Source organism: Centroberyx gerrardi, chromosome 5 (assembly GCF_048128805.1).
Source record: "Centroberyx gerrardi isolate f3 chromosome 5, fCenGer3.hap1.cur.20231027, whole genome shotgun sequence".
NCBI classification, from domain to species: Eukaryota; Metazoa; Chordata; class Actinopteri; order Beryciformes; family Berycidae; genus Centroberyx; species Centroberyx gerrardi.
In genome coordinates, this window is record NC_136001.1 from 13,014,707 (window position 1) to 13,042,689 (window position 27,983).

General features: G+C 42.5%; 3 protein-coding genes across 5 annotated transcripts; 1 reads left to right on the forward strand and 2 right to left on the reverse strand.

Annotated features, from left to right (window-relative positions):
* Positions 1-1,563: 1,563 nt before the first annotated feature.
* On the reverse strand, positions 1,564-2,765 carry bcdin3d (BCDIN3 domain containing). The gene is made up of 2 exons (XM_071903942.2): positions 2,552-2,765; positions 1,564-2,397 (listed from the first exon to the last, which is right to left on the reverse strand). The coding sequence occupies exons 1-2, from the start codon at positions 2,762-2,764 to the stop codon at positions 1,834-1,836; spliced, it is 777 nt and encodes a 258-aa protein (XP_071760043.2). The 5' UTR covers position 2,765; the 3' UTR covers positions 1,564-1,833.
* A 1,552-nt stretch (positions 2,766-4,317) lies between these two features.
* cox14 (cytochrome c oxidase assembly factor COX14) lies at positions 4,318-5,707 on the forward strand. Its single transcript, XM_071903799.2, has 2 exons — positions 4,318-4,456; positions 5,190-5,707. The coding sequence occupies exon 2, from the start codon at positions 5,200-5,202 to the stop codon at positions 5,374-5,376; it is 177 nt and encodes a 58-aa protein (XP_071759900.1). The 5' UTR covers positions 4,318-4,456; positions 5,190-5,199; the 3' UTR covers positions 5,377-5,707.
* Positions 5,708-5,723: 16 nt separating this feature from the next.
* cers5 (ceramide synthase 5) lies at positions 5,724-27,824 on the reverse strand. Of its 3 annotated transcripts, none has more exons than XM_071903794.2 (10): positions 27,488-27,821; positions 17,374-17,479; positions 15,820-15,950; positions 15,568-15,625; positions 15,347-15,397; positions 14,526-14,618; positions 11,654-11,782; positions 9,977-10,083; positions 8,759-8,915; positions 5,724-6,588 (listed from the first exon to the last, which is right to left on the reverse strand). In XM_071903794.2, the coding sequence occupies exons 1-10, from the start codon at positions 27,658-27,660 to the stop codon at positions 6,424-6,426; spliced, it is 1,170 nt and encodes a 389-aa protein (XP_071759895.1). In that variant the 5' UTR covers positions 27,661-27,821; the 3' UTR covers positions 5,724-6,423. The 3 variants fall into 3 exon arrangements, with proteins under 3 accessions (XP_071759895.1, XP_078139781.1, XP_071759897.1); XM_078283655.1 differs by lacking the exon at positions 27,488-27,821 and adding an exon at positions 17,866-17,921 and having other exon boundaries at positions 17,374-17,520; XM_071903796.2 differs by lacking the exon at positions 11,654-11,782 and having other exon boundaries at positions 27,488-27,824.
* Between the last annotated feature and the right edge of the window lie 159 nt (positions 27,825-27,983).

Consider the following 27,983-nt stretch of genomic DNA (forward strand, 5'->3'; position numbering starts at 1 on the left):
CAGGCTGATCAGCCTGAATGTGTTGATGGAAGTTCACTGATTTCAGTGAGACAATCTACTTCCATACTGGAGTAATGCTGCTGTAAACTGTGTGCAGGTTTGCGTTTGCCATCGTTTCAATCGCTTTACACATTTAAATTCAATAAATAAAAAAGCAATTTCACTGCCTCTTTGCTTTTTGCATTTGAGTGGACACCACGGAAAAGTAAAGAGAGATGTGCATTTTTCCCTTTTGCTTTAGTTTGTCAGTACACAACAGAAGTAAACAAGACTTCCGGAGAGGACGCTCCATTTCAGCCATTTCAGAGTAAAAGCCTTATGTTTTCCCGTCTGAACCAAGTTGTTTAACGACAATTGACATCCTGCTTCCTGCCTGGGCACAGCATGGTACAGACGAAGTAGGCGATTAAACTTGAAGAAGTAACGTTAAAGCTACGCTATAAAGTTTTTTAAGCTTCATAACTCACTCTCTAACGTAAACTAGCTACCTGACAAGCTAACAAGCTAACGAGCAGACAAGGCAGCAAGCCAAAAACAAACTGGAATAGGTTAGGATGAAGACAATGATCATTTTCAACCAACACTGAATAAATTACATTGACGCTCCGTGATCAGTGATGTCTTCATTTATAGGACATTTCAGATTAATTAAATTATGTTGTAAAAATAACTGATTTCTCTTATTTTCACTCTCATACAAGGCAAGTAACTGATAGGAAACCACAACAAGTTCAGGTCAATAGAAGAAGGCAGTTATGTATAGGCCTATATGTTATAGTGTTTGTCTGCAGAGATCTGCCAGTTAAAACACTGAGCCACTGAGCCACTTACTGTTTTCAATTTATAGGCTCCCTCCATGTCATATTGACAGATGATCTATTGAACTGATAGGTTCTAAAAGGTTGAAGGTGAAGACGAGATAGTGAACAGTCAAAGTGGGATTCCTAAAATATTTGCAGGTACAGCATGGAGTTCAGACGCTGTGAGAAGCCACAGAGGTTAATATCCCACCTGATTCTACTGAGTGCTGACCAAAACGGATAGAAGATCCAGAACAATTGTCCATGGAGTCCTGACTAGAAAAAGGCGCTAATACTGCAGGGTTAGGGGTTCAAATCCCACTGAAGTTCACCATGTCTACCAGTCCTGTGAGATGCTTTAGATAAAAGCCTCCACCAAGTAGCGGCGGAAAGAAAGGGTATATTAATGGTATTATACGTGTTCACACTCCAGTTCAGTAGGTGGCGGTAAAACAAACCTTCTTAACTAGTGAGGAAGAAGAAACCCGGAAGCAAAAAATTTGCCACCAAAACTGCAAATTAATCTGTGTAAAGTGAATGAGAAATCTACAGTATGTTTAACTGTAGAGGGGAACTTGCAACAAAATGATTATCATAATTCTTATCATAGAAGAACACTGTACAGATTGTGATTTTGTTGCTTAATTATTCGATTTTTTTGTTTTTTAGTCAAAATTTGAGTGTTGTGGATTTGTCGTAATCGGAACACAAGCAAACACCTCACTGTGAGGTTGAAGAGTCAGTCGAACATGTAATTATGCAGTGTGGAGAATATGAGGAGGAAAGAGAACAAATGAAAGGAGGATTTAGAAAGGCGGGATTCGGGAATCCAGGAATTTTATATGAAGACAATAATGAACTTATCAAGTGGCACATTTTGCAGGATTTTTTTGATTTTATTAATCAAATGGGATTAAAAGGTTGAATCTAGTCTCTGGTCCCTACTCCGAAGCAGAAGGTGGCGGTAATGCACCTATAACGTATAACCTGTAACGACAAGAAAAAGACGACAAGCAAACACCTGACACTGTCCTCATTTCCTTTTGAACAGCAGCAGCTTCCGGTCCCAAGCAGTGCTGCCAAAGCTCTGCAAGAGCTCCATGCCGCAGCGCCTCTCCAGGTGCTCCGTGGCGTGCTGTGCCACGTCCCCCCGGATCCTCAGGGTCTTGAAGTGGTCAAAGTCACAGCGGCCCAGCTTCCTCAGTCGCCGGGCCGCAGAGCGGTAGCACTTCCAGGGCTGGGCCTCGAGCAGGAGGTACTGGCTGATGGAGGCCAGGCGAGAGAGCAGCTCCAGCAGGCCCGAGTCTCCGTGGTTTAAGTGGACCCACATCGTGACAGCCAGGCACACACACACGTGGAAGCGGGAGCAGCCGTGCCGGTTGAGGTAGCCCTCCAGCTGGCTCCGGCTCTCAGTGTCTTCAGTGATGTCTAGGGGGATGAAGGAGATGTTGGTGGGCAGAGGGTTGGTCTGCTGAGCCCGCCGGATGAGGCTCTCATCCAAATCGAAGCCCAGGAGATGAAGAGTCCCGGCTGCCTTGGTGTCTTCCTCAGACCGGGGCTTCTGCTGCAGGTGTCTGTACAGGGCTACACTCAGTTCCTGTCATTCAGAGGGGAAAGAAGAGGAAAGATCATGATCAAGAATTTTATACCTTTAATAAAGATAGGGCTATGTTGCATAAGGAAAAAAAGATCAGTGAGCACAATTAAAAAGAAAGTGCACGTCTCAACCTCAGAGTACCAGAGACACTTACCCCTGAATTACATCCCACGTCGAGCATCAGTGTGGTGCCATGACTGTCGCTGTAGACTAAATCCTGTAGAAGTGTTTTTGGGATGAGGCTTAAACGATTCTCGGGTGGATTAAAGGTGTAATAGTTTATAAAGTTTCCATAGGGAGCGGCACCTGGATCATTTATTTCATCAAAGGCGTCGCTCTCTAACTTTTCTGTCGTACATGCTGCCATTGCCGTGTGTGTCTTCAAAATAATTCCGGGTAGGAAACAAGAGTTACGACCCATAAATTAAGGATCTTTGATTTAAAAAAAATGCGAGAGGTTTCACTTCTGTCTACTTCCGTCTTCCCTTAAAATTTGTTTGGCCGCTTCAGTGAGAGTGTTTCAAATTCAGTCCAAATCGTTCTTTTCTGATTTAGCCACCATTTTAGTAAGCTAGTGATACCACTTTCAGACCTAGACATACCTTTAAATTTGTAAAAATACATATTTGTTCAGAATGGGCTGCTGTTGGGCGCATGCGTAGTATGGTGAATTCTGGTGTGAGTGAATGAATGAATGAATATTTCAGGGGGAAAAGGTGAATATTTGTGAACATGTATGATATAAAGGCTCTTCGGATATTTTTTCCACAATCTCTTATCTCTTGAGTTAGCTGCTGTGTGCATTAGCTAGCTAGCCTGCTAGATATGTTGCTAGCGCTAGCTGGCTGAGAGGAGGAGAGGAAGACGAAGAGAGGTCTCACTCGGCCGCCATTTCCCGGTATCAAAAACACCATCGAGAAGTGCAGCAGGAAAAAATGTAGACCAGTGGACATCTTCCGCTATACGTTTATTTGAACCAAATTACACACAAATTGAAAGTATTATTAACATCTACATTAACATAATTTGTTATGAGCAGTTTGAGAAAAACAGCTCTGTTTCAGGTCTGTAACATATTGCTATGGTAACAGCTATGCACATACCAGAAATGGGCGTTATTTACCAACTCACTACCAGATGAAAAAACGCATTAATCTTACCTTTTAAACTTCGCAGAGATCCAGCAAATGCAGGCAGTTACATCACATTTGAGTAAATGGATAAAAAAAAAAGATGATAGTAGCCATTAATACTTTCTGGAACAAAAAGGATTAGGATTAGGATTCTAGAGGCATTTTTTGAATTTCCAGGGTAGAGGCACTTTAGCCAACACTCTGGGGTTTAGTTACTCTTTAGTGCTTGTCAAAGTGGATTCTGTACAGGAAGATCTACTTTGGATGTACTAGTAAAATTTAGTAGGCAAATACTTTCCTGGGTAATAGGCATTTGTAAAACAGTCTCCAAAAGACTGGCAGGCTGTGCAGGCTTTATACAGTCTGGTGTGGTGTTTTTTTAATTTTTAATTTTTTTTTGTTTTTGTTTTTCTTAAAGACACTTTTGGGGTTAAATATAGACACATGTAGGCAGCTTTTCCAACTAGTATGTAGAATCATTAATGCTCAATATCTTAGAACTGCACTCCATGCAGACATAACCTTATCATGAAACACATTTGTTATTGAGAGGGAAAGTTTTCAGCCAAGGGTGAGTGAGACTGGAAATGAGTTGACTCGACAAACAGGGTGAATGTAACAGAGCACTATTATTTTTTAAATATACACGTTTAAATAATAGAATATAAGATAGCTGTAAAAAAAAACAAAAAAAAAACTATACATAGACATAGTAATACACACTCCGAATCAGTAGGCGGCGATATGCAGCTATTCTGTTTGCGATCCGCCATTAAACTGAGAGACGAAGAAGAAGCAGCGGATGTCCCTTTCAGCCTTCGTACCGTGCGTAAGCAAAGGTAGAAGCTGACAGCTAGCTTCCATGCTGTGCTGACATTGAGGGCAAAACCGAAAATCTGCGTGTGTTATCAACTTTTAAAACAAAGGTAAGCAACGGCAATTACAGTCGCTTCGGAAGAAGAAATGACAGAATGTTAAAATGTTCCGAGGTAAAAAAAATACTATTAATAGACTGCTTTGTTTGTGTACGCAGCTAACGATTATAGCTAGCTAGCCTGCAGTGATGAAGGGGGACATGTTTATATTTATCTGCATTTTTAGTTCACAACTCAGTTTCCAGTACGCTGTCCCTAGAAGCAGCGTTAGCGTCAATTCATGAATGAACTCATCAATTCTAATTCAACTGAAGAATTGGAATTGAATTGGAATTTCAGGAAGTTGCATTTAGTTCAATGAAATTCTGTGAACTCCCGTGTTTTTTTTTTTTTTGGGGGGGGCATACCACATTATCCTCTCTCCCTTAGAAGTGGAATGTCATGAAATTTAATGGAATTCAACTCAGTTTTTCTCTCATTCCAATTGAATTCACATTCTGTTTCCTTAGAGCTGGGTACAATTCCTACTCCAACTGTAGTAATTAACCTGGAATTTACCATGTATTCTCAATTCAATTCACGAATGGCCCCAACCCTGATGAGAAGACATTAGATGAGAATATCGGTTCTGATTTTTGGCTTTGGGAGAGTTTATGTTCACAAGTGTTGATGGGACTAAGATCTCAAGAATCCTGTCATTTCTTTAGCTTTAGGGTGGACTTCTGCCTTACTAAGTTGTAAGTGTACGTTGCTATTGGACCGACACTGCCTCTGTTTCCTCTAGGATCCTCACCATGGTGTCTGGAAAGCGCCTGGCTGACATTGGGTATCGGGCTTTTTCTGCCTCAATGATGCTACTGACAGCCTACGGGGGCTACCTCTGTGTAATGCGAGGATACCGCTACATGGAGAGGCAAAAACAGCTGCAGCTCGCAGCAGAAAACCAAGACCATGAAGTTATCAAAGACTAGATGGACTGCTCTTCCGATTTGCACAGAAATGGAAATTCTCATTCCTTCCTTTTGTCCGTCACTAAGTCATGAAGATGTTTATTCTTCTCTGGACATTTGTGATTACCTTATGTATGTGAGGGTATTGTGCTGTCACAAGGAAAAGTTCTTGTTCATTAAAAAAAAAACATTTTAATTTCATCAGGCAACTTAACTAAGAACATATTCTTATTACAGCAGTAGAGTATATACCGCCTATCAAGTACATTGTGTGAGCAGATTGCCCTTTTGGGTGGTAAAGATGAGTGTCACTGGATCATTGTTTGTATTATATTAAATGCCTTTAACCACACAGTACAGCGCAATGTTTCTAAATAGGACTGCAATAAGAAAGCAATCTTTCAACAACTGAATATATTTGGAAATACATTTTTTTTTTTTTTACAAGGCACTCAAGTGAGAACGTGATACCAGACATTTTGTACAGTCCTCACACCTGGATTCCTCTAAAGGCAGTTGACGTCAAAGTACAGGCAACACTGTACATTAAACATGACAAACAATTTCATAAACATTTGGTCTCGGAAGAAGTAGTAAAAAACAGTAAAACAGTAGAACGGAACAAAAAGTCACAAAGGGTAAAAAAACTCAAGTTCATCTGACCAATAAAACTGGGAGAGAACATTGAAACCAACTGTCTGCAGCAAAACTCAGCACAAACAAAACAACACAAACATCCCATTCACTTGGAAAAATACGGTTATGCAAATCACTTGCTTTTGATTGCAATAGATTTTTTTTTTTTTTATCATCTCAGTTTTTACATGTCACTTCTGGAGTTGTGTCATTACGGGGCTCTGGACGGCCTTAGTGTCAGTGTATCCGTCATCCGTTCACCAACACATCTGTGCGCGCTCACTGTCAGTGTACTGTATGATAAGAGATGATGTGTGTGTGTGTGTGTGAACGTGTGATGCCGGAGCTTTGGAATGTCCAGGGAATAGAATTAAGAGAGGAAGAGCTCTTCAAGACGTTGTGGGGGACAAACTTCAGCTTGACGCCTGCGTGTCACCAGCTGCTGTGGTTCTGTGCTCTGGCTTTGGTAGCGGCACAGTGGCCGTTGGTGCCGTTCTCTCCCTTGGGCGTGTGAGGGGAGGCTCTGAGGCCTTCTCTGGGCGCGTCCGACTCTTCTTCTGAGCTGCTCTCGATGTCGCTGCGGACATCATTGCACACCTGGCAGGCAAGATGGGAGGGGGGAGATGTATAGTTAAGTTCTTGGAGGGTATGATTTGTTTTGTAACACTACAGAGAAATAAACAAAAACTGTCTTAACTTAGGACAGACATTGATGCCTGGTGATATATCTGGAGACAGTTCATTCAAATCAAACACTAAGTCACATAAGGCAGGAAAGTGTTGTTGCACTGCTCTCTATGGGTTGAAAACCTTTAAGCATGTTGCACTTCTGGCCGCACCCCAGGCACTGATGTCAAAGCAGGTGTTTTGCATCATCTGTCAAAGGCAAAACACCTGATTTGACATCACTTATTGGGACAACAACACTTTTCCTGCCTTACGTGATTTAGTGTTGATTGTTAAGCTGCACTAGGTAACTTTGCACGTTGGCGGCTCCAAATGGCACTGAGAGATAACCGTTTGACAAATTTGATCTTCACTACCCAGAAATCATGTAACGTGATGTCAGTAAACTGCACACAGCGCGCTCATGTTTACCAACCCAGCCAGTCTGTGATGCTTTACACCAGCTTTATCTGGACGGAGATGCTCCCTCTCTACTGTTTGGGAGACAGTTTGTATTTTGCTCATTGGTGTCAACGCCAGAATTTCATTTGGGAAGACGGGGTGAAACTACAGCGTCACAATCAGGGGGGGTAGGACACTCTTCTCTGTTGAAGCCCCACTTTGTGATTTAGGCAGATAAGATGGGTGTATTTTACATAAAAATATTTCCTAGTGCAGCTTTAAGGTAAAATAAATATATTCAGGCTGCTACTGTTGGAAATAAGTTTCTGTTGAAAAATGCAATTCCACAAATCAAATTTGGTCTATTTATGCAAAACTGCCTGTGTGCATTATAACCACAGGGTGGTGGTGTGGGGCAATTTCAACCCGCTCCTGACTAATGAGAAACAGTTGGACATACCTGACATTCATAACACTATTACCGCATTACCCATCATTTGCCATTATCCTCCTGCAATCACATGCATTTTTTTTTTCCTCAGCTTGCAGACGGAGGTGAAAATAAACATTGATTTACTGCAACAGCTATCCAATTAAGTGAAAACTACAATGAATCCTTATGGGATTGGGCAGGAATGATTCAATTAGAAAAGTGTGAAAGGAATCCCAATAGAAGGAGTGAACAGAGACTTACAGCAGAAAACAGAAGGTAAAGTTCTCAAGCGGACAGAGCAAACGAAGAGAAGCAAGAGAGAAGTGGAGAAAGAGAGACAGAAAGACAGGATCTCTCATTCCAGAGGGAGAGGAGACAGACTGCGTCTGCAGAAAGAATGAGACACAGTCAGGAACAGCGTGAAATAAAGTGTAGAGGCAGCAGGTTCTGCACCAATAGCTATAGAGTTATGTCATTCATTTCCATTAATGCTCTGTCGTCATCCGCAGATGCCTGGCTTGCACTATTATCTATTTGTTTGACTGCTGTATAGCCATTGCAAAATTGTTTTTACGTATTGTTTTAAGCACTATTCATCAAACCAGTGTCTACATTGGGACCAAAGGTGCTTCACTGTCACACAAACATTAGTCAGACAAATTATTCTGATGAATTACGTATAATACTAATAAGTTCTTAGCTAATAACTATAATACTTGTGTTTCCAAAGTCTTCCAATGTCACTGCAAAAGTTCAGCTGAGTAAAACGTTTTAAGGACAAAAGGTTTTCTATTAAGGTTAGTTCACACAATAGCTCGCAGTTCTGAATCATGTGAAACTATTTTTAAAATCTAGGTCCCTTGAAAAAAAGTTTGCATAAAGTTTGGACTGCACTAAACCTCAGGACATTCCTGTGTTGTACAGTATGTGCCACTAGCCTGGACACAGTGGGCAGGCCCAGTCCGGAGTCCTTTACCACGCACCTATCCTGACACTGTCTCACAGACGTGCTGCATTGGCCGCTGCAGTCCATTCTTCCTCAAATGTAGTTAAGCAGAACTAAACTCGTGACACTAAACTCTAAGACGACCTCTCGCCGGACGATTACTTGTGTATTCTGATAGCTGAAAAGAGAACAAGGCTTAAATTTTCCAAAGAATTCCCCCTGTGCAGTAAAAAAAAGTGAGACGTATAGGACGGCCACCGCCTCAGCACAGCGTCATACAACATCTGACTGGTAATGTACCCCTCCATGCTGTGACCCACCTTGCCCCGCAGCATGGCTTTTAGGGCGATGCGGGCTATGAGGTAGGACCAGATGATGTGCAGCACTTGGAGGATCAGCAGTAAGGAGTTGAAGAGCCACCAGGACGGGTACGGCCCGATGATGGCCCAGCTCTCAAACAGAGTGGTGTTCAGGATCCTGGAAAACAGGGATGCGAGAAGGTGTACACGTGAACTCACAGATTTACATAATAGTCTCACTCGCGCTCTCTCTCTCGGTCATACACACACACAAAATAATTCATCCCAGTGGGAGCAATAAGTTGGCAAGCTGTACTTTCATATTATTATCCGCTGCTCTTCCGATGAGGCCTATCAAAGCAGTGCAGGCTGAAATTCCCTCTTGGATGCCATGTAGCAACAGCACAACCAAGCAGGCGAGTGCCACAGATCTACTGTAATATTAGGTGAGTGGAGGTGAGCTCATGTCTTCCTTTAAATCCAGTTGAGTGACAGGAGGTTGTCAACAGACCTGCTCCCCCTGGTAGCGGTATGGATTTCAGTCCAGGGTAACTGCAGCAGCAACACTAGCATCATCCCTCATCCACACCAAGACATTGAATATAGCTGCTCAGGTTACCTTCGCCAATGATAGGTTCCCTATTGTCTGTCTCTCTAGAGAGGGAGCTTCAACACCCAGGTCCCTGTCGAGGAATAATCGCCATCTAAACAGCTCCCCAGAAGACCAACTCTAAACATCGCGTAGGTCTCAATGCACTGGCTAGGAAGCAGAAGATGAATCTACTGATGATAATTATTCTGTTGGTCGGATTGGCTCCCTGGAAATTACTGTACACCATTATTTCTAAACAACAGAGGCTGGTGGTTTTCCATCTCACATGTCACCTAGAATACATTTAGGGAGCAGAGTATAGACCTGAGGCTGTGTGGTGCTGACCAGTGTAACTCATGACCTCTGAGATCTCTATTTTCTCCACCTAAAGCAGTTGCTTTCCGAAGTATAGTTTAAAGAGAGTGTTATTTACACATTTAAAAGGTGAGCTGTTAACCAAACCTGCTGTTGAAAAAGTAGAAATCAAAGGAAGGTAGCAAAACTAAAAACATTACTTTGCCGGGAAAGCATGAGATAAAAACATTTTACTTTGAAGTATGTCTTGTGCATTACTAAATTGATGGATGTAATTGTAGGGTGATTAAAATATATTTATTCTAACTATGCAGTTGTCATGGAGCACCTACCATATTGGAAATATAACGAGCCGTGTGATGAAGAATACCACACTAAACACAATGAACAGGAAGTCACACAAGCGCTGGTACTTGGCATAGTTGGCCAGCTTGGCTGCCTGTTGAAAAAGAAAATGAGAAAGACAACACTTAATGATAAGCTTCGTGCTCCTGTAAACTGCAGAATTTATTTCACACACATTAACCCCGCCAAATTCCTTGGCTCTTACTCCTATCTGTTTGGGTTTCAGCCAATTGGAAGTGACTGGAAACACTAGAAAACAATTACATGTCATTTTCATTGTTTAATAAGCCTACAGATCTATAGCAAAAAGGCTACTGAACAACGTCCTGTGGCACTAAAAGGAAACTACATTTAATGTGGGACTGCAGTTAATCATGTGTCGTCGAATCACAAATCTTTTACTACCATTAACCACATGAAAAGTAGGTCATCAACAGTGAAAGTTATTGTCAGGTTCTACTGCTTATGTTTATTACTATTTATGTTTGGGTTACTCTCCATTTAATAGAAAGATTTTAACATGTAACCAAACTCATTCTCTATAGTCTCCACTCCACTGTGTCTGAGGGTGGAAAAACACCACAAAATTTCTTGAAATAATTAAGTAGAAAGTTGTCATCCGAGCCAAATATTCAAGGTCAGGGTACAATGAGAAAGCTGCAGAGACAAACGCTGATCTGATGCAGAACGTTCGCTCTGACATTGTAAAAGGTTGTGGAAAAAATTATTTGGGGCTAAATCTGCAGAATGAATCTGACTGGCTCTCAGTGTGTCACACCAATTTAGTCAGTCATTTAGTCATTCAGTGCCAATCTGTGTGGGCCCATCTGACCAGATTTAGTCCCATTTATGAATCCCACATCACTGCACAATTATGGCTAAAATGATCATCCTGATTATTATCCGAGATACTGTGATCACAATGACTGAAATACAATAATTAGCCTTGATAATACACTCAGTGGCCACTTTATTAGGTTTATGCAAACAGCTCATGTGTAAATAAAGCATAAGTATAAAGCATGCAGTCACAGTTGAGAAGTTTGGGCAAGACGTGCGATTTAAGTGACTTTGAATGTGGTATGATCATTTGTGCCGGATGCAACGATTCCAGCATCTCAGAAATGGTCGACCTCCTGGGACTTTCACGCACTCCAGTGCCTCGTTTACTGAGAATAGCACGATGAACAAAACAGTCAGTCAGCTGCAATCCTGGGAGCAGAAATGCCTCACCGACGAGTGAGGTCAGAGGAGAACGGAGAGACTCGTTCAAGGTGGAATGGGATGTTGGCAGCATGAATGTGCTGCCAGAAAAATCTGCAGGGGCTGAGTGACATTATGGAGTCAGCATGGACCAAAGTCCCTTTGGAACGGCTCCAGCCCCTTGCTGAATCCATGCCACGAAGAATACAGGCTGTCCTGGACACAAAATGGGTCCTACCTGTTACTACCTGTGGTCTTAAAAACACCTTAAAAAGTGGCTACTGAGTGTAATTATACATGATTGATTGCGCAACCCTACATCACTGTTTTTACTTAAATGCTACTCTCCAAACATCCAAGTCTTGAACGTGGAACTTTCTCAGTTTAGTTAGAGAAATCTTGCAGTGTGTGGCCACTCTATGCAAGACAGCGGTTTTCAGTCACCACTGTGTCTGACTGACCTCTAGCAAGAAGTCAGAGGTGTCGTGGACACACATGACCAGGCTCCCCACTCGCAGCATGTTGTTGGCATAGGAGAAGCTGATCAGGCTCACTGTGGCCAGGTGATGGATGAACATGATCAGGAAGTCCTGCATGTAAGAAGGGAGAGGGCAGATCAGCATTTGTGTTTTCCTGTCATTTTGTCTTGTGTGTTGTGTGGTTGTAAAGTGCATTTTTAAGTAGCTCCCTGCTCCTTGTTTCCCCACCAAGGGTAATGACTGATCTGTAACCAAAGCAACAATGATTGTGGATTAAAAGCATTTTGTGTCTTTCAAAAATAAGACCACATTTCCCATTAACCCCACTGGTTCCTGTCACAAAGAGGATGGTGCTACTTGTCCCTCCTCACTGTCCCTGGCATCTCTCTGTGTGCGTTTGTTTCGAAGAGCAAGAACAAGGATGAAAGCCGACAACAGAAACCTTGATAACACTGAATATCCATTCTGATGAGGTAAGCTAACATGAAGATGAAATTATGCAGTTGAATTATGTGGAACTGGAATAAAGTTGTGTATTACTTGCAAAGTATAACGGTTCCCGTTTTGTGCCATACAGAAATATCCATTTGTGCCGTAACGCAATCCAGCAGATTTCTCGCGAAATCCAACCCGGTGAGACATCATGTAAAATGCAATACAGTAGAGGCAAGTAGAGGCTGCCAATCATCTCGATGATGGTGTCATTTGTTAATGGTAATTATAATAATGTCTCAGTTAATGTGGTAATGATTTATTAATGTTGAAATGCTTCATGTAGAACTTTTAATGTAGGGCACATAAGGGGTGTGAGCTTTTTTTTGTCAGAACATGACCTAGGCTCATGGTTTTTACCTTAGTATAGAAAGTACGGGGCGGGGAACCACTGTTAATGCAAATTATTTATTCAAGTTAACTTTCTCAAAGATAGAAATGTGTATATAGGCAGTGGAACAGTAAATATTATTACTATATATATACTATACTATATATTACTATACTATTACTATACAATGCATGCACACGTTTTGAGTCGATACACTCTTCCTCAGGCAGCACTGCTTTTTGTATTGGAAGTGGTTCCCCTTCCTAATTTTTATAGCATTTTGTCTCCTTGGCAACCCTTTGCCCCCCTTAATACCCTTCATGGTTGTACATTTACCAAAGTGTAACATCCAACCAATGCGGAACTGTAGATCAGATTTTACATTATGTAACAAAGTGCACCGCTGTATCAACAAACCTATTTCATGCATGTGCCAAATTTTATCACCATCATTTCTAAACAGACAATTTTCACCCTTTCAGAGGAATCAGACAGCTACAAGTTATTTTAGCATCTGACTCAACAGCGGAGCTCGATTTATGCAGCCTGAGGCTGAGGGAGAAGATTAAGGTCAAAGGTTAACACCTCAGAACAATCCAAGACAAACAAACAGGCAGAGACTTAAGAGCCCACAACACTGACAGGAGACGTGTGCATTTGACAGCCAAGTCATCTGGGCTGACATTAGCACAGTGCAAGTTTAACAAGTTTCAGAAATACATTCAGATTTTTCTAAAGTCTATTACTACACCAAGATTACCACTGTGCAGTATGTAAAACAAGAATAGCCAAGCTGGACTGCCATAAAAACATTGGCATTTTTGTACAACCCCTTTTAAGGCACTTGCCAATCTAAGCACTTCACTCTTTCTGCCAAGTCATCGTGGAGAATACAGGCTCAGATCTGGGCCATTTAATAAAGGCTGAAGTTCCTGTTACAAGGACTGAGTTAGGAAAGCCAGCGATGTGTAACTCCCATGATCCTTATGGAACTCACTGCAAGGTCTTGACTTGGGCACTAGTCTTACTAGTCTCCAGTTTAAATTTGAAATTAGAGGCATTAACCACAGTTAGCTTTATGGCCACTGCTTGCTGGAATGCTGGCTCCTTTACTTCTTTGAAAAATACCTTTATCATCTTGGATTTTTCTATGTATGTTTTGTTCCTTGTTGTTTAATGTGTAAATTTACACAATGCCTTCGTGGTTAGGGCTAAACTCAAAAGGAGATTTTCATCACAATGTGACTACCCTGGTTGAGCAAAGGTGAAATAGTGAAAAATATTAGGCTTGTTGGAATTTCCGATATGAATAACAGCCTTTAGCTTGAAAGACACAAATCTACTGAAGCAATCAGTTGAGCAGGAGCTAGCTGCTCCCCGTGAGCATCACACTATGAATAAGATAATTAATTCAATCACACAAAGAACATGAACAGCTGCCTCTCAGCTTTCAGCTCCTGATTCTTCCAGCCTGCACCTTAAAACAAGCGGCACTGGCCTACTTTTCACTATCACATTCCACTGATTGGCTGTATAAAACAACTGAAACAAAGTGTCTTTGGCCCCAACTAGCCCCAGCTCCAACCCTCGGCTATTCTGTGGAATTTCTGTAATTCTATTAGAGTTAGGCCTTTTCCATCCTGCCATCACATGACAGTTGTTGCCCACATGCTGAAACTACGAGGCATTCACAGATTGTGCTCCCCCCCCCCCCCCCCCCCCCACCAATAAATCATGTGACCTTCTCAAATGAACACAATTGTAACAGCTTGTCACAAAGCAAACTAGAAATCAACTTTAGTCTTAATGCATGACATCCATGCACACATTTGAAAAACTTTGCATCATATACACACACACACACACACACACACACACACACACACACACACACACACACACACACACAAACACACAAACACTCCGTCACTGGCAAATGAGGAAGTGTATTAACAAATGTTCCAACAGGGAGTGGCAGCTATGGCCATCCCCGACAGAGACAGCACTTTCCCTTTTTGTTGTTCCCCTCACCTTCCTTTTGATGTCGGTGAACTGTGAGAACATGAGTGACCAGTAGAAAGCCAGTTCTGTCACATAGTAGTGGTAAAGCCCTGGAGTCAGGAGCTAGACACGTAGAGAGAGGGTAGACAGGTCAAATTTAAGGTCATTGTGAAGGCATTTCTTTGATTTATTAAGGTGTTTTTAAAGTGTTTTTTTTTAAGACATTTCTGCTAAAAAGGAAAGATTGGAGGGTGAGGGGATGATATGTGACAAACACTGCAACAAATTCAAATCCACAACTTCGCAAATCAACACAGCATGCGTCCAAATGAACCACCATGATGCCATGAGAGGCGGAAGCAGAACCAACTCAAACGTTACATAAATGTTATATGTTTAAGCAATAGTTATTTAACATAATAATAATTAAATATTTATCTTCCGACAAACAATATGCAATAGCTAAGCAACGTGGTTGCTAACCGACGCATAACATGTCTCAGACAATCAGAACTGCGGACCGGAAGGAACTATCGTTTTTTAAATAAATTGAAAGAAATATATAGAAATAATGGATCTAAAATCAACATGATACAGTGTCTTCAACCCAGAGACATTGACAATGCTTCCTCAGTATCATCCACACACAGGTAAAGGGAGGAGGGTAAGGAAAAAAGTCAACACTCGCCACTTTTCTGTGCATGGTCAGTCAGTGATATAATAGGATTATAACATGATTAAGTTTACTCTGTGCCTGGGAAATGGGCCCCTTCATGTACGAGACTATCCAAAACACACAGAGGTTATTAAGCAATCAGTGGCTATTGTGTGAGCGTAGAGCTGCATCTCACCTGATAGGGGTAACCGTACCAACAATGCCGCGTATCCCACATCCAAGGCGACTGCACAAAAACCAACACAAGCACGCACATTAGTTCAGCAAACAAATGCTAATGCTATTATCCACGGAAATAAAACATGCCCATCAAATATCATCTATGAAAAACAAACAAAGCGAATTTCTCCCTCCCGATCGTCACTGTTTCCCAGCCAGATCTGCGGACGAGCTCACCTGCCACAGAAACTGGATCCCATAGGTAAATATGCACAGATAAAATGTAAACCGCCACCTAGGAGTAAAGGAAAGACCAAATAAATCACTAACCAGACAACACAACTGATCTGAGGGAACAGCAACGCATGAAACTCAAACATACAGACAGACACACCGCTGTCACACCACACCCACACGGAAATAAACACAGCAATCGTGTGCTCAAGCCTGCAGAGAGGTCAAAGGTGAACACAGTGGGCATTAACCTACATGCTCTCGCAGAACTTAGTGTGTGTGCTGGGTTTGTCTTGGTTCCTGCGGTGCCTGAACCAACGCTGGACCTTCCGCACCTCCCAGTCCAGCTGCTTGGACAACCCATCCAGATGCCGTGAGTCTGGGTTCTGTGGAGAGAGAGAGAGAGAGAGAGAGAGAGAGAGAGAGGAGAGAGGCTTCAGCAAACATTTAATTCACATTTAATCACAGACACTCTCAACATAACTGAATGAAACAAGAGTGTGTGTGTGCTAAGCAAGTGCAGGAATTATCGGGACAACATCTGCACTCAAAAGATTCAGCGAAACCTGAAAAATAGCCGCAATAGAACTGAAAACACTTCCTGCAAATGTTGTTAAGTAACTATTTGGGCAGACGTGTATTCTTGCATAATTGTTTCGTCATGCGCGGATGTGCCCAAGTTCATTTCCTCCAATGGAATTTCCATCCCCCAAACAAAATCCATGTGACCCTGTTTCATCTTGTTTCCAGCAAAGATGATTTGTTTCATTAACAAACAATTAGTTTCACTGTCTGGATCCAGACCCCCTGAGTCACATGTTAGCCCCCACCCACCCCCTTTTTTTTTCAAATTTCCAGGCAGTGTAGCAAAAGAAAAAAAATTCAGGAATAGTATCAGAGAAATGGCTTCAAATAAATGACAGAAAAGATCTCATCTTTTTGGGGGATTTGGGGGGGGGGGGTTATAAATGCTAACTGACACTTGCATTTACTGAATGACACTTTACTAAGTGACTCATTATGAAACACTTCCTAAACAAAGCCTTCCCTAACACGCTATGGGGCATGTATATCATGCACTGCTATGTTGTACGGCTCGGCTAAACGACCTCAACTAACCTTCCTTTGTCTGCGGCATTTTACAATGCAGGTAATGTGTAGCTTGCAGGGTTTGAAAGAGATGGAAGAGTGCCTGAGCTAGGTGTGAGAGGCAGTAAAAGACATATTACAGTGAGACGGAGATTGAGATTTACAGGGACACAGGGCACTGAGGACAATTACCTAACACTGCCTTTTTCGGCCTTTGGTTGATTTCATGCCAGGATCCATAATTTTTTGAGTATATCATGTCCAACTGTATGCACATATTGGCAGCTTTTTGTAATTAGAGCCCTCAATAAATTTGAGAGAGAGATTTCTAAGGCCGATGAAATAAACATCAACCATAGGTGACACTACTGCTATTCCAGACTGAGCCTTTGAGGGCAGGTAGAGTCAAGGGTTGAGGTCAATTTGCTTGATTTAAAATATAAATTGAAACTGCATTTCACATAGCAATGATGGAGCCTTCCCTCTTAAAACAGCCTTTGCAGAGAGAATAAAGGCAGACAATTTCTAGGTTGTGAATGTAGAAGAAAATCCACTTCAAGAACCGATTCAGTTTACAGTGTAGTGACGGAAAACCCTGGTAAAGACAAATATAAACACAAAATGTTTTTGCTCCATGTATGGTGCGACCTAAAACGAAGGTAAAGGGGTTAAAAACAGCAGTCAGAAAGAAACCAAAGACAACAATAACGGTTGGTGTACCTTTGTGATGGATGTAAACACTTTCTCCAGCACTGCATTGGGCTGAGCTCTTCGTCCAATGTCCGCCTGAATGTGGAGACTCTGGGCACAGCCGCTGGCAATAAATCTGTCACAGAGGTCAAGACATCGGAGATGAACGGTCACTCGCTGTTGTCCAAAAGATACACATTAGTTCTGTAAGGAAAACACACTGGACCCGTTTGATAAACACTGAAGAGCTGTTTCATATTCATGCTATGACATCTATTCCATGGCAAATAAATACTTCCTGAATAAAGTCCCGGGTCGGACAGAGAGAGGAAGAGAGAGAGAGAGAAAGCAAAAGAGAGGGGGAAGATGAAGTGTAGGGACAGACAGGAGTAATTTCAAACTTTATGCTTCATTTGTGTGCAGGTGAAGTAAGAAAATTGTGAAATTAAGAAAATTAAGTTTGGCTTGACAGATATGCTTCCTTGAGTGTGTGTGTGTGTGCAATAAGAGAGGCTAGCCTACTTTGCATTTTGTTTGGCTCATGATTTGAATGGTATTCAATCAGTGATCATTGTCCTTGGTCCAGGATCCTTGGTCCTTCACGCTCTCGGAATTCAAGAACATAGCAATAACTGCTGTTGGGCCAAATCTGAGCGCTCTGTGTGTGAACCTATTTTTCTCCTCCTTTTTTTGGATCTAGTCAAGTTGAATAAAAAGGTCAAACCAATCATTTACAAGGCTGTGCGCTGGCACAGGAGGCATTGCAAAAAATTAAATAGAAAACCCACGCTTGAACAGACACATTTCTGTGATCTTGAACCGTTACATCTAGATTTGTGAACATGAACATTCCTCTCTGAAAGCCAGAAAACAAGCGACCCGAGAGACCAGAGACTTCGGTGATGTCATCAAGAGAAAAGTTCTGAAGCCGCTGACACTGAATGACAAACTCACTTCATAGACACAGTGGTGGTAACCAAGGTGCATTTACAGGTATATAAGCAATAAAATAAAGCTCATTTGGATGTAATAGCTCTGAGTCCATAAGGTCAGTCTCCAGTTCATTGTCGCAGGGGTTGGACTCTCGTTGACGTTGCAGATTGAGAGCCAGTTGTTCATGCCAGGGTTTGCACCTTGCAAGTGGTGAAAACATCCATCACTTTTCCATGATTTCCTATGACTACTACAGAGCGTTTCCATGACCTAACAATTTCAGTTCCTTCATGACATGGCAGTACTGTTTTTCAGGTAAGAATAATTCTCAAGGGATAAGTCTGGTTGAATTCAGTCTCTTCTCTTTACATCTTATTACCTATGAAGAGGATTCAAGAACTAAATACTGTGCTGAAAACATTTTGGCTTGACCCTGACCCTGGTAAAAACCTCAGACTGAATGTATGAATGTAAAGGACTGCTGGTAACCACAGTCTAATGCAATGAAAGTGTATGAAACAAGCTATAAGACACATTCCAGTAGTTTCCTGCAAAATGACAAAAATTCCCTGATATTCAATGACTTCCCTGTCTGGAACAAGCCTGCATTTCTCAAAATCCCACAATATTTCAGAAATTCCATGACCTGCCATATTGACAAATATTGATTTAACTGTCTGAGCATTGTGAAGTCTAGCTTTACGGTGGATTGTCAACCTTGCGGCTGGCCGTGCCGCTTGGTTTTACTGAGGAATGCAAACGATGCTAACAAGCCGTCAGGTGAAGCGAAGGACTAATGTAGGAACCTCCCTCCAAATAATATGTGACAAGTGACTGGTGAAGAAAGTACAATTCATGACATGACAGCTGAAGTACTTTCGCTATGACTCTTTCAGCACCATCCATCCCAGGGCTATGATGACAGTTTTCCAGGAAGTACCGTTAAACTGAAAACCTTGGGACTATCTACAGAAAATGGATTTAGAACCAATACCTATGAAAACAACTGAAAAAGCGCATCTCTACTTTGAATCTCAAGTTGCAAAAATTTTGATGGCTTAGAATTTTCTTAGTGTATGGTAGCGCTATTAGTTATGTAAATTAATAATGAGGGGGAAAAAAAACGATGAAACACACACACCATCAGACCCTTTACACAAGTGTCAGTGACCTCTCTTAGGTTAAAGCTGCACAAGGCAACTTTACACACTGGCAGCTCCAAATGGAAGCAAGATGTTACCGTTTTAAAAATTTGAACTTCAATACCCCACTTTGTGTGTTAGGCTGATAAGATGGGTGTATTTTTACATAAAAACCTCTCCCTGCACCCCTTTCCCTTGGGGTGCAGGGAGATGGAGGGAGGGAGTGGGTGGATGGGAAATAAAACAACAAAACTTCGAGAAATTGAATTTTTGGGTTAACAGTAACAGTAATAATTATAACTGTATGATTGATGTCTGTACCCTTACCACATTCTTCAAATAAAAAAAAAGGAAATACAAAAAACCCTCGCCTAGTGAAGCTTTAAGGTCCAAAGGTCTTATAGCCAAAATCCCCAAAAAAGGTGACATCAAGAATTGCAACAACTGGCGAGGAATTACTCTTGTTTCTATTCCAAGCAAGGTGTTCTGCAGAGTCCTTCTCAACAGGATGGAGGCAGCCATTGACACCAGGCTTAGACAGGAGCAAGCAGGCTTCAGGAAGGGAAGAGGATGTATGGACCAGATCTTTGCACTGCGAAACATCATAGAGCAGTGCTTAGAATGGAACACACCCCTCTACATTCCTTTTGTAGACTTCAGGAAGGCCTTTGACAGTGTTCATCGAAACACTCTCTGGAAGATACTGCACTCTTATGGAATTCCACCAAAGATCATCACAATCATAAAAACATTTTATGAACACTTTGAGTGCAGCGTCATCATGGGCAACACCCTCTCTGAGTGGTTTTCCGTCCAGTCTGGAGTGAGGCAGGGGTGCATCCTCTCCCCTATCCTCTTCCTCATTACCATAGACTGGATCCCAACCAACACCATAGCAGACAAACCCAGAGGCATCCAGTGGACTCTGTTCTCCCAGCTGGAAGATCTTGACTTCGCTGATGATCTTGCTATCCTCTCCACCAACCACCCCAGCATACAGGCTAAAACAGACAGGCTCGATAACTTCGCCAGGCAGGTTGGACTCAGCATCAACACCTCCAAAACACAAGTGATGTATGTAAACTCCACCCCTACAGCACCCATCCTTGTGAATGGGGAACCACTTGAGTTTGTGGAAGACTTCACCTACCTGGGCAGCCTCATCAGTAAGGACAGCGGGGTCCAAAAAGACATCAAAGCAAGGCTGGGAAAGGCTCAGGGTGCCTTCTCCCAACTCCGCCCCATCTGGAGGTCCAAATAGTACAGCCTTAAAACGAAGCTGCGCCTGTACAACAGCAACGTCAAGTCTGTTCTGCTGTATGGTTCAGAGAGTTGGCGAGTGGTCAAAACAGACGTGAGAAGGATGGAAGTTTTCCACAATGGATGCCTCAGACGAATATGCCATATCTTTTGGCCAAACAAAATCTCCAACCACCAACTGTACAAGAACACAGGTAGCCGGAACATCACCAAAGAAATCACACACAGACGTTTAAGATGGCTGGGCCATGTGCTACGAATGGAGCAGAACCGGATCCCGAGAGTTGCCTTAAGATGGACACCACCAGGCAAAAGAAAACCTGGGAGGCCCAAAACCACCTGGCGCAGAACTGTGACAGAGGAGCTGAACAAGATGAACCTGTCATGGGGAGAGGCGCAACATGTTGCCAAGGACAAAATGCGATGGAGAGAGCTCATTGCAGCCTTATGTCCCATAGGGGATGAAGAGGAGTAAGTAAGTAAGTAAGTGAAGCTTTAAGCCTAACAGCCTGATAAAATCAAGCTCCTCTGGTATTGGTTCACCGATAATGAACATGGCGAGTTGCATTGCAGCAGTGAAAGCCTCCATAGTCTGATGAAAATTCTATTGTGTCAGTGGTAGGAGAGGCTTCCCAGTGATGGGAATCTGACACTCACCACAAAATAACCTGAGCCATTGTGTTTCATTACGAGCGAAGGACAGAGAGAGAGAGGGAAAAAAAGGCCTTTTGTCTGAGGCATAAGGACTCACACTTCTTGTCCTCCCTGTTCTTATCGTTTCTCAGCAAGAACCAGCTTTACCTCTCGGTACTTCGGTCACCTCGTTCTGAACCGACGATTTAGAGCAATGAGAAGTATGTGGATAACAGGGCTAGGTCACGTTGCTTTCAAACCAAGTTCAAAAACTCTAAAAAAAAAAATATGGATTAAATACTCAAAAAATGAAACTATTCTGTAAGCAAAAATCTTAAGATAACTCCTAACTTTGAAACTAAAACTTTTAGTTTGATGCACAATCATTTTCTAAGTGTAGGCATCTTCTGGGTCAGTCAGTCTGGTATGTTTTACGTGAAATGAAACACTTTTGAGTATATGCTTTATCACTAACCTTTGGAGAGCAGTTTCACTTCACATATTGAATTTACTGAATTTAAAGTGAATTGGCCCAAAACCCTGAAGGACTGTGTGGCATTGAGGTGCAGAAACAAAAACATTAAGCAGAGAGGAAGAGAATATCAGTTCAGATAGTTCAGCGTCACGTGACATTGTGTTGTTAAACATTACTCCAGGCAATTCACTTCACTCCTTGCACTTCACTGTGTGTTTAAGTGCACCGCTTGAACATAAAACAGTTTAACGAGCAGGCATGCAGCCTCCGTGACAACAATGCCACTGTGCTCTGTCTCCTCGCCTAAGAGCTCAAGGACGACACAGTCATGCATGGGACGCACCGTGCAAGCCTGATTCTGTCATCCTGAATTAACTCCATGATTAGGCTTAGAGTGCCTATCTCTCTCACAATCAATCCATCTATTAAATAGTTATCAATGGTTAGGATGTAGATAAGCCAAAAGGTGAGCTATTCAGCCCATGCTAGTGCCAGCCTGCAGTGAAAAGCAGTGGACAATCAGCGGCAACAGGAGAAAGAAAGACGAGAGACGTAAGCTAATCTATTTATGTCAGATGTCAAAACATCCCTGTTCCTCCTCAGGACCTGACCACTCCAACATACACAGAGCCCGTTACCAAGAGACAGGCTCAGTACGGTCTGCGTACACTGACACTGGTGGCCCCGATGGCTGCGAAGGGAAGAGCTACAACCTTGACACTGGAAAAACTTCCCAGTCCCAGGCCTCGGCCTAGGCCGAGGCACGGTTCTATTCATAGCGCAGCGCTGGGTGTAATCCTGGCTTTCATTCGATTTGTGAAGTTGAAAGGTGTTTTCGCGAAAACAGAGCTGACAGTCTGGAAGAAAGGTAACACCGGGAAGAAACAATGCCAGATCCCAGGGCAATAAACAGAACACAGAGCAGAACAAGAGGATGTTTAATGCGACATGTCCACATTTGGTTTACAGCGTCTCCCTTACTTCCTTGAGACAAGAGACAGCCCTCCCTTTGAGACGGTGTGTCAGGCAGAGTACCTGCTAGTTATAAGACAAAAGTCAAAACGGTCAACAACAGATTACAAGGCAAGTCTGTCTAGTCATAATCTCATACACATCACTGTTTGTAGTCTTAACACCGTTCAACCCATGACACGGCTTAGAAGGGCCTAGGCTTACACACACAAAATAGCACGACTGTTCCATCTACAAAGTCACTGCCAAGTGCAAAGCAATGATTATCATCAGACAAGAAGAAGCTGGTCTAAAAAAGAGGCCTAGTTCAGTTGAGGAAATCTGTCACTCAAGCGAAGAAAAGAACTGCCTGCAGGTAGGAGGAGGATCCTGCAGATAAGCTTCCTTGATTATTGTATGCATAAAAATGGTGCCTATCTAGGACAAAGGCAAATATGTTTGGAGCCAGAGACAGAGAGAGGCAGAGGCTAGCGACATGGACTTTCAAAACCACTACCAAGCCTGTTTGTTTCTTGTGGCTCTGGTTTCAAATAACACAATGACAGAATTAGGCCTATTTCATACTTGGGCATGCTATCTAGGCATATTTTAAGATACACAAGCAAGTCCTCCATTTTCTAAACAAGCAAACAACAACTAAAATTAGGCCATGTGGCAAAAACCGTTGGTGGCAGGATGTGTGTGAGAGGACAGACCATCCAGACTCAACCTCATCAGTCTGTGACTGCGTGAACGTGTGTGTGAGTATGAGACTGTTCATAATGCAATTGTGTACGTGCATCTGTGTGTGTGTGTGTGTGCATTGTGTGCCTGCCAAACAGCATGCTCAGTGTTTGGGCTCCAGGGTTGCAGAGGGGGGGGGGGGGGGGGGGGTAGGAAACCAAGCCGTGGTCTGATGTTTTTCTGATGAATAAATGAATGAGCCAGTCACCCGGCAGGGCGGCGGGCAGCGTCAGAGTAAATTGTCTCTGATAACAGGGCCGGGCCCTATCTCTCCTGGCGAGTAGCCCCACATGAGAGAGGGAAAGACAGTCATCGTTGGCACCTGAGACAGGCCGCTCAGCTCCATAGGCACCGCTGCAGCCGATCCAGCAGCAACTCTAACACCTTAGCTATTCTCTTTAGTAACCTCCATAAGAGACAGTGCATAAAATAGGCCACGCCCATCGTGGGGGAAGCCGCTGCACCGCTTTCCATTCACCTTGTGTGACTGAATGTACATCATTGTCATTATTCCCCAAATTAAACATGCCTAAAAGCTGTTGTGTGGTGGGCTTCACAGCCAACAAACTTAAAGTTTTTTGGGCTCCCGAGTAAAACAAGGGAGCCGTTGAGAAGAAAAATGGGGATCTAGGCCGTAAGGAGAGAGGCGCTGACAGTGGTACATGGTAGAAGAGGGGGAAACTTTGGGACCCTGAGACTAAGTACACTTATATTGCCAGCATTTTGTCACTGGTCAGTAACTTACCAGTAATTATCTACTTATATTCTTGTAAGATAACCTGAATGTTAAATTGTGTTTAAAAGCTACCATGCTGTTCTAACATTAGGTTGCTACTAAGCTAACATTACTGAGCCAATTCCTCTCTATAAAACAGAGTTGCATTCATGTGTGGGTCTCAGGATAGTTTGCTCTGTATTGACTGCCAGTCCAGGGTGCAAAAGTAATGAGAAATCTCACTGACTTGTTAGCTAACATAAGATAGTTAACAACAATCCACTTTAATAACAAATGTCACGTCAGCGTCGCTCAAACTTATAGTCTGAAAAGCATAGCTGTATTTCCAATTTTTAAATATGAAGTGAAATTATTATCAACTTATTATCTTACCTGGTGATTAAATTAAGTAGTGGTAAATGTCGAAGTATTTCACTTCAGGCCACTGTGTAGGATCATTTATCCGGCTTTATTGAAAAAGGACATTGATGGACGCCAATTAAGTTCATTTTTTCAGTGTAACGTTACCTTCTCCTCTCTGTTGGAGGCAGTGTGCTGAAATAATTCTTTGACAGACTTGTCTACTCGAAAACAGGAAAAATCTTGTCAGGCTGTCCATATCTGTTAAGATTTCCTCCCGATCGCCGCTTTTGCCTGTTTGTTAGCGATATTGTTTTCCCCCACGGTGGGCGTGGCTTTGGAAGTATGACGCGCTCTGCAGTGTGTCTATCCGATTGCTCCTTATTCACAGTCACTTGACCATGTCCAGATTGAAGAGACAACGCAGGCTCCAGTGTGCTTGGGGCTGGCCCCGTATGTCTGTGACTAGGCGACATACAGGCTAACTCCAGCTACCTATCCAATTTACATTTCCAGGAATATTTACTTTTTAAGATGATGTGCACTGTTCATAATCAGGTATAACACAGGTTGTAATTTATGTTCAGATCTAAGAAATGTGAGTTTGTTCATTTCTTATTTGAAGCATGGAATAGAGGGCTATGTGCACTAAGTGCACTATATGATTAAGTGAAATGGTGCCTCTTTTTGTCAAAGTCGGATGGATGGATGTCCACTACATGTATATCTGGATTAGCCTACTTATCTTTTAATATCCTTTTTTATTTTGCGATACAATAACTATTTTCTCTGTTCTGTTTCATGTAGGCCTAAACAATGTCTTATAAGCCAATGTTGCCTGGGCACCAGAATTGGGTGTATAACACTATAATAAAAAAATCAATCAATCAATCAATCAATCCAACATAGTCTTGGAACACTGTTCTGTTCAGACCAGACCATCACTTTGCTCTGCCTATGCCGGACGCACGTGCGGCAACAAGAAACAATAGCAATCATTACCTAAATAAAACAATTAGTCAATCAAAATGTTATAAAATTAACCAATTTTCCTTTACACATCAATGGCAATACAAACATTTCACTGAAACCTTGAATGAAGTGTGGTGTTGAGTTCAGTGAAACCACTGTATCATCTCTTCCACCACACTAGTCCAAGTTTCAGTCAAGTGGACGGGCTTTTACTGTAGCCACTGACAGTATCAGTGACAGGATGGCAGTGGACTACGTTTAAGTCTGACAGGAAATGTCAAGCTTTCTGTCAATCGAACGACATTAGTAAGTAAGTAAATCTGTATTTATATAGCACCTTTTGAAACCAGGGTTAAAGTGCTTGACAACAAAAGGAACAGCAGCAATATAAAAGAAACGTAATAGAAATAAGATAACAAAACAGACAATAAAATCAGACACATAGCCTACATAAAACAAATACAGATAAGACAGACAATAAAATCAAAGCCAGAAATAAAAGAAATACTGACAAGACAGACAAAGCAAATAAAAAAAACAGTAGACGGCTGACATGAAAAGGTGAGTTTTGAGACGGCGTTTAAACCAATCAACCGTATGCCACCAGCGTTAAAGCCTTTTCTAAAACCGACAACGACAAAGTGCTTGGTATCGTTTCGCTGGACCTCATGTTTGTGTCAAACTCAAACTTCCCTCTCTCTCTCTTCCCCCAGGCCAACGGGCTAAACACGTCCAAAACCCCACAACAAGAGGGCTTGTTTTGAGAGAGCGAATGTGACACTAGTGAGGAACCAAGAATTATGGGACAGCATCTCCTCTGTCTGGATGATTGTCTGTCATACCAGACTGACTGACCCAGAAGAGCTAGACATGCCTTGAAATTGCCTTATGTGGGACTGCAATGCTTCCCCCTCTTATCAGTATTACAGTAAGCTTGGGTCTGCCTTATCTTTACTAGGGGGGGTGGGAGGAAGGGTATAAGATCAACTATGAACTATCAACTCTCAACTATGCAATAGTCAAATGAATAATCAAAATCCATTGCCACAGCAAAATGCCTCCATGACATGTCTCCACTTGGTTGTGCAGCAAGGCCTGCAGCGGCTTGGCATTCAAGTGTGTGTATCAAGCCGGGGTGTGTGTGTATATGTATGTGTGTGTGTGTGTGTGTGTGTGTTGAATGCTATGTCATCATCAAGTGCCTTCTCTACTTTTCGGCGCCTAACAAAGGCACAGCTTCACCTTTGTGCAGGGCAGCAGCAGACCACTGGACCCTGCCCATCTTTATGTGACGAGATGTGGCAGTTTCACAGCAGGCTGGCAGGGCATCTCTCTCTCTCTCTCTCTCTCTCTCTCTCCCTCTCCCTCTCTCTCTCTCTCTCTCTCTCTCTCTCTCTCTCTTAGCATGCATGCATCAGTTGGTTTGTTTGACTACAGGAAACAAACCAGTAGCCAGGCTAACATTAGCTTAAAACACAAGCAGAGCGGTTAACACAGTGGTCCCCAAACTGGGGTCTGGGGTTCCCAGGTTGTCAATAACAGGGATCCAGGGGCGTTCCCAGCAAAATGAGGATTAGTTTATTTTCAATATTACTGCATTCACTTGAAGTTAGCACTTGAAGGCAACGTTTAATGACTATTCTGATAAGAGGTTTCCACTGTTATCTTCCCACCTAACGTTACAGTAGAGAAAGACAACACAAGATCAGATGGGGGTCTGAGGGACAAAACCTTTACCAAACGGGGGTCTGTGGTCTACATATCTATCCAAATGGCGGTTTGACATAAAACAAAGTTTGGGAACCCCTGAGTTAACTTAACCCCAAAGTTACTGATGCTCCTCATTCCTTTGATGTAAAACGTAACGTTACGTTCTCGTCCGTTATAGTGGGTAGTTTCTCTCATAACTAGCAACTGTCTGTTTTTGAAGGAAAGGAGCGGTAACGTTACTATACGAACCTCTCAAAGAATATCCTGACGAAGAAAATCCCCAAAGCCAACGGCAAGGCAGAAAGCAAGTGTCCAGCTTTGGGATACTCCACCCCGGGAGCTGGGTCTGCGAGATCCGCCCAGGTTACGTTGTGTGGCAGCCAAAACCTCTCGTTCCAGAACCAGGCTGAAAGAGCAGCCATGCTTCACACTGCCGTCTCCTCGGATGGTAAACAAACAAAAACTAAACGTTTCTTATCCGAAAGGAACGATGTATGAAACTTGTTCGGCGCCTCTCCTACCCCAGGGCCACTGTGAGATGACTTGCTGCCACAATGAACTTTACAGCACCAGTGTCAAGGTAACCACAACAAAAACGGGACTTCCTGTTAAAAATGTCAAACTAAACTCTTGTCAACAAACGTAAAGTATATTGCAGCGGTTTTGATCAACATTATACGATATAATCATCTCGGCATCTAATTAGTTTCACTCCATATTTCATGTTATAATTCCACTGATTATT

Coding starts and splice junctions, on each gene's coding strand:
- cox14 (XM_071903799.2), top strand. CDS start 5,200: ATGGTGTCTGGAAAGCGCCTGGCTGACATTGGGTATCGGGCTTTTTCT.
- bcdin3d (XM_071903942.2), bottom strand. CDS start 2,764: ATGGCAGCATGTACGACAGAAAAGTTAGAGAGCGACGCCTTTGATGAA. Junction 2,398..2,551: donor ACGTGGGATGTAATTCAGGG/GTAAGTGTCTCT, acceptor TCTGAATGACAG/GAACTGAGTGTAGCCCTGTA.
- cers5 (XM_071903794.2), bottom strand. CDS start 27,660: ATGGCTGCTCTTTCAGCCTGGTTCTGGAACGAGAGGTTTTGGCTGCCA. Junction 17,480..27,487: donor GTCAGGATATTCTTTGAGAG/GTTCGTATAGTA, acceptor CCTCTGTGACAG/ATTTATTGCCAGCGGCTGTG. Junction 15,951..17,373: donor TGTTTACATCCATCACAAAG/GTACACCAACCG, acceptor CTCTCTCCACAG/AACCCAGACTCACGGCATCT.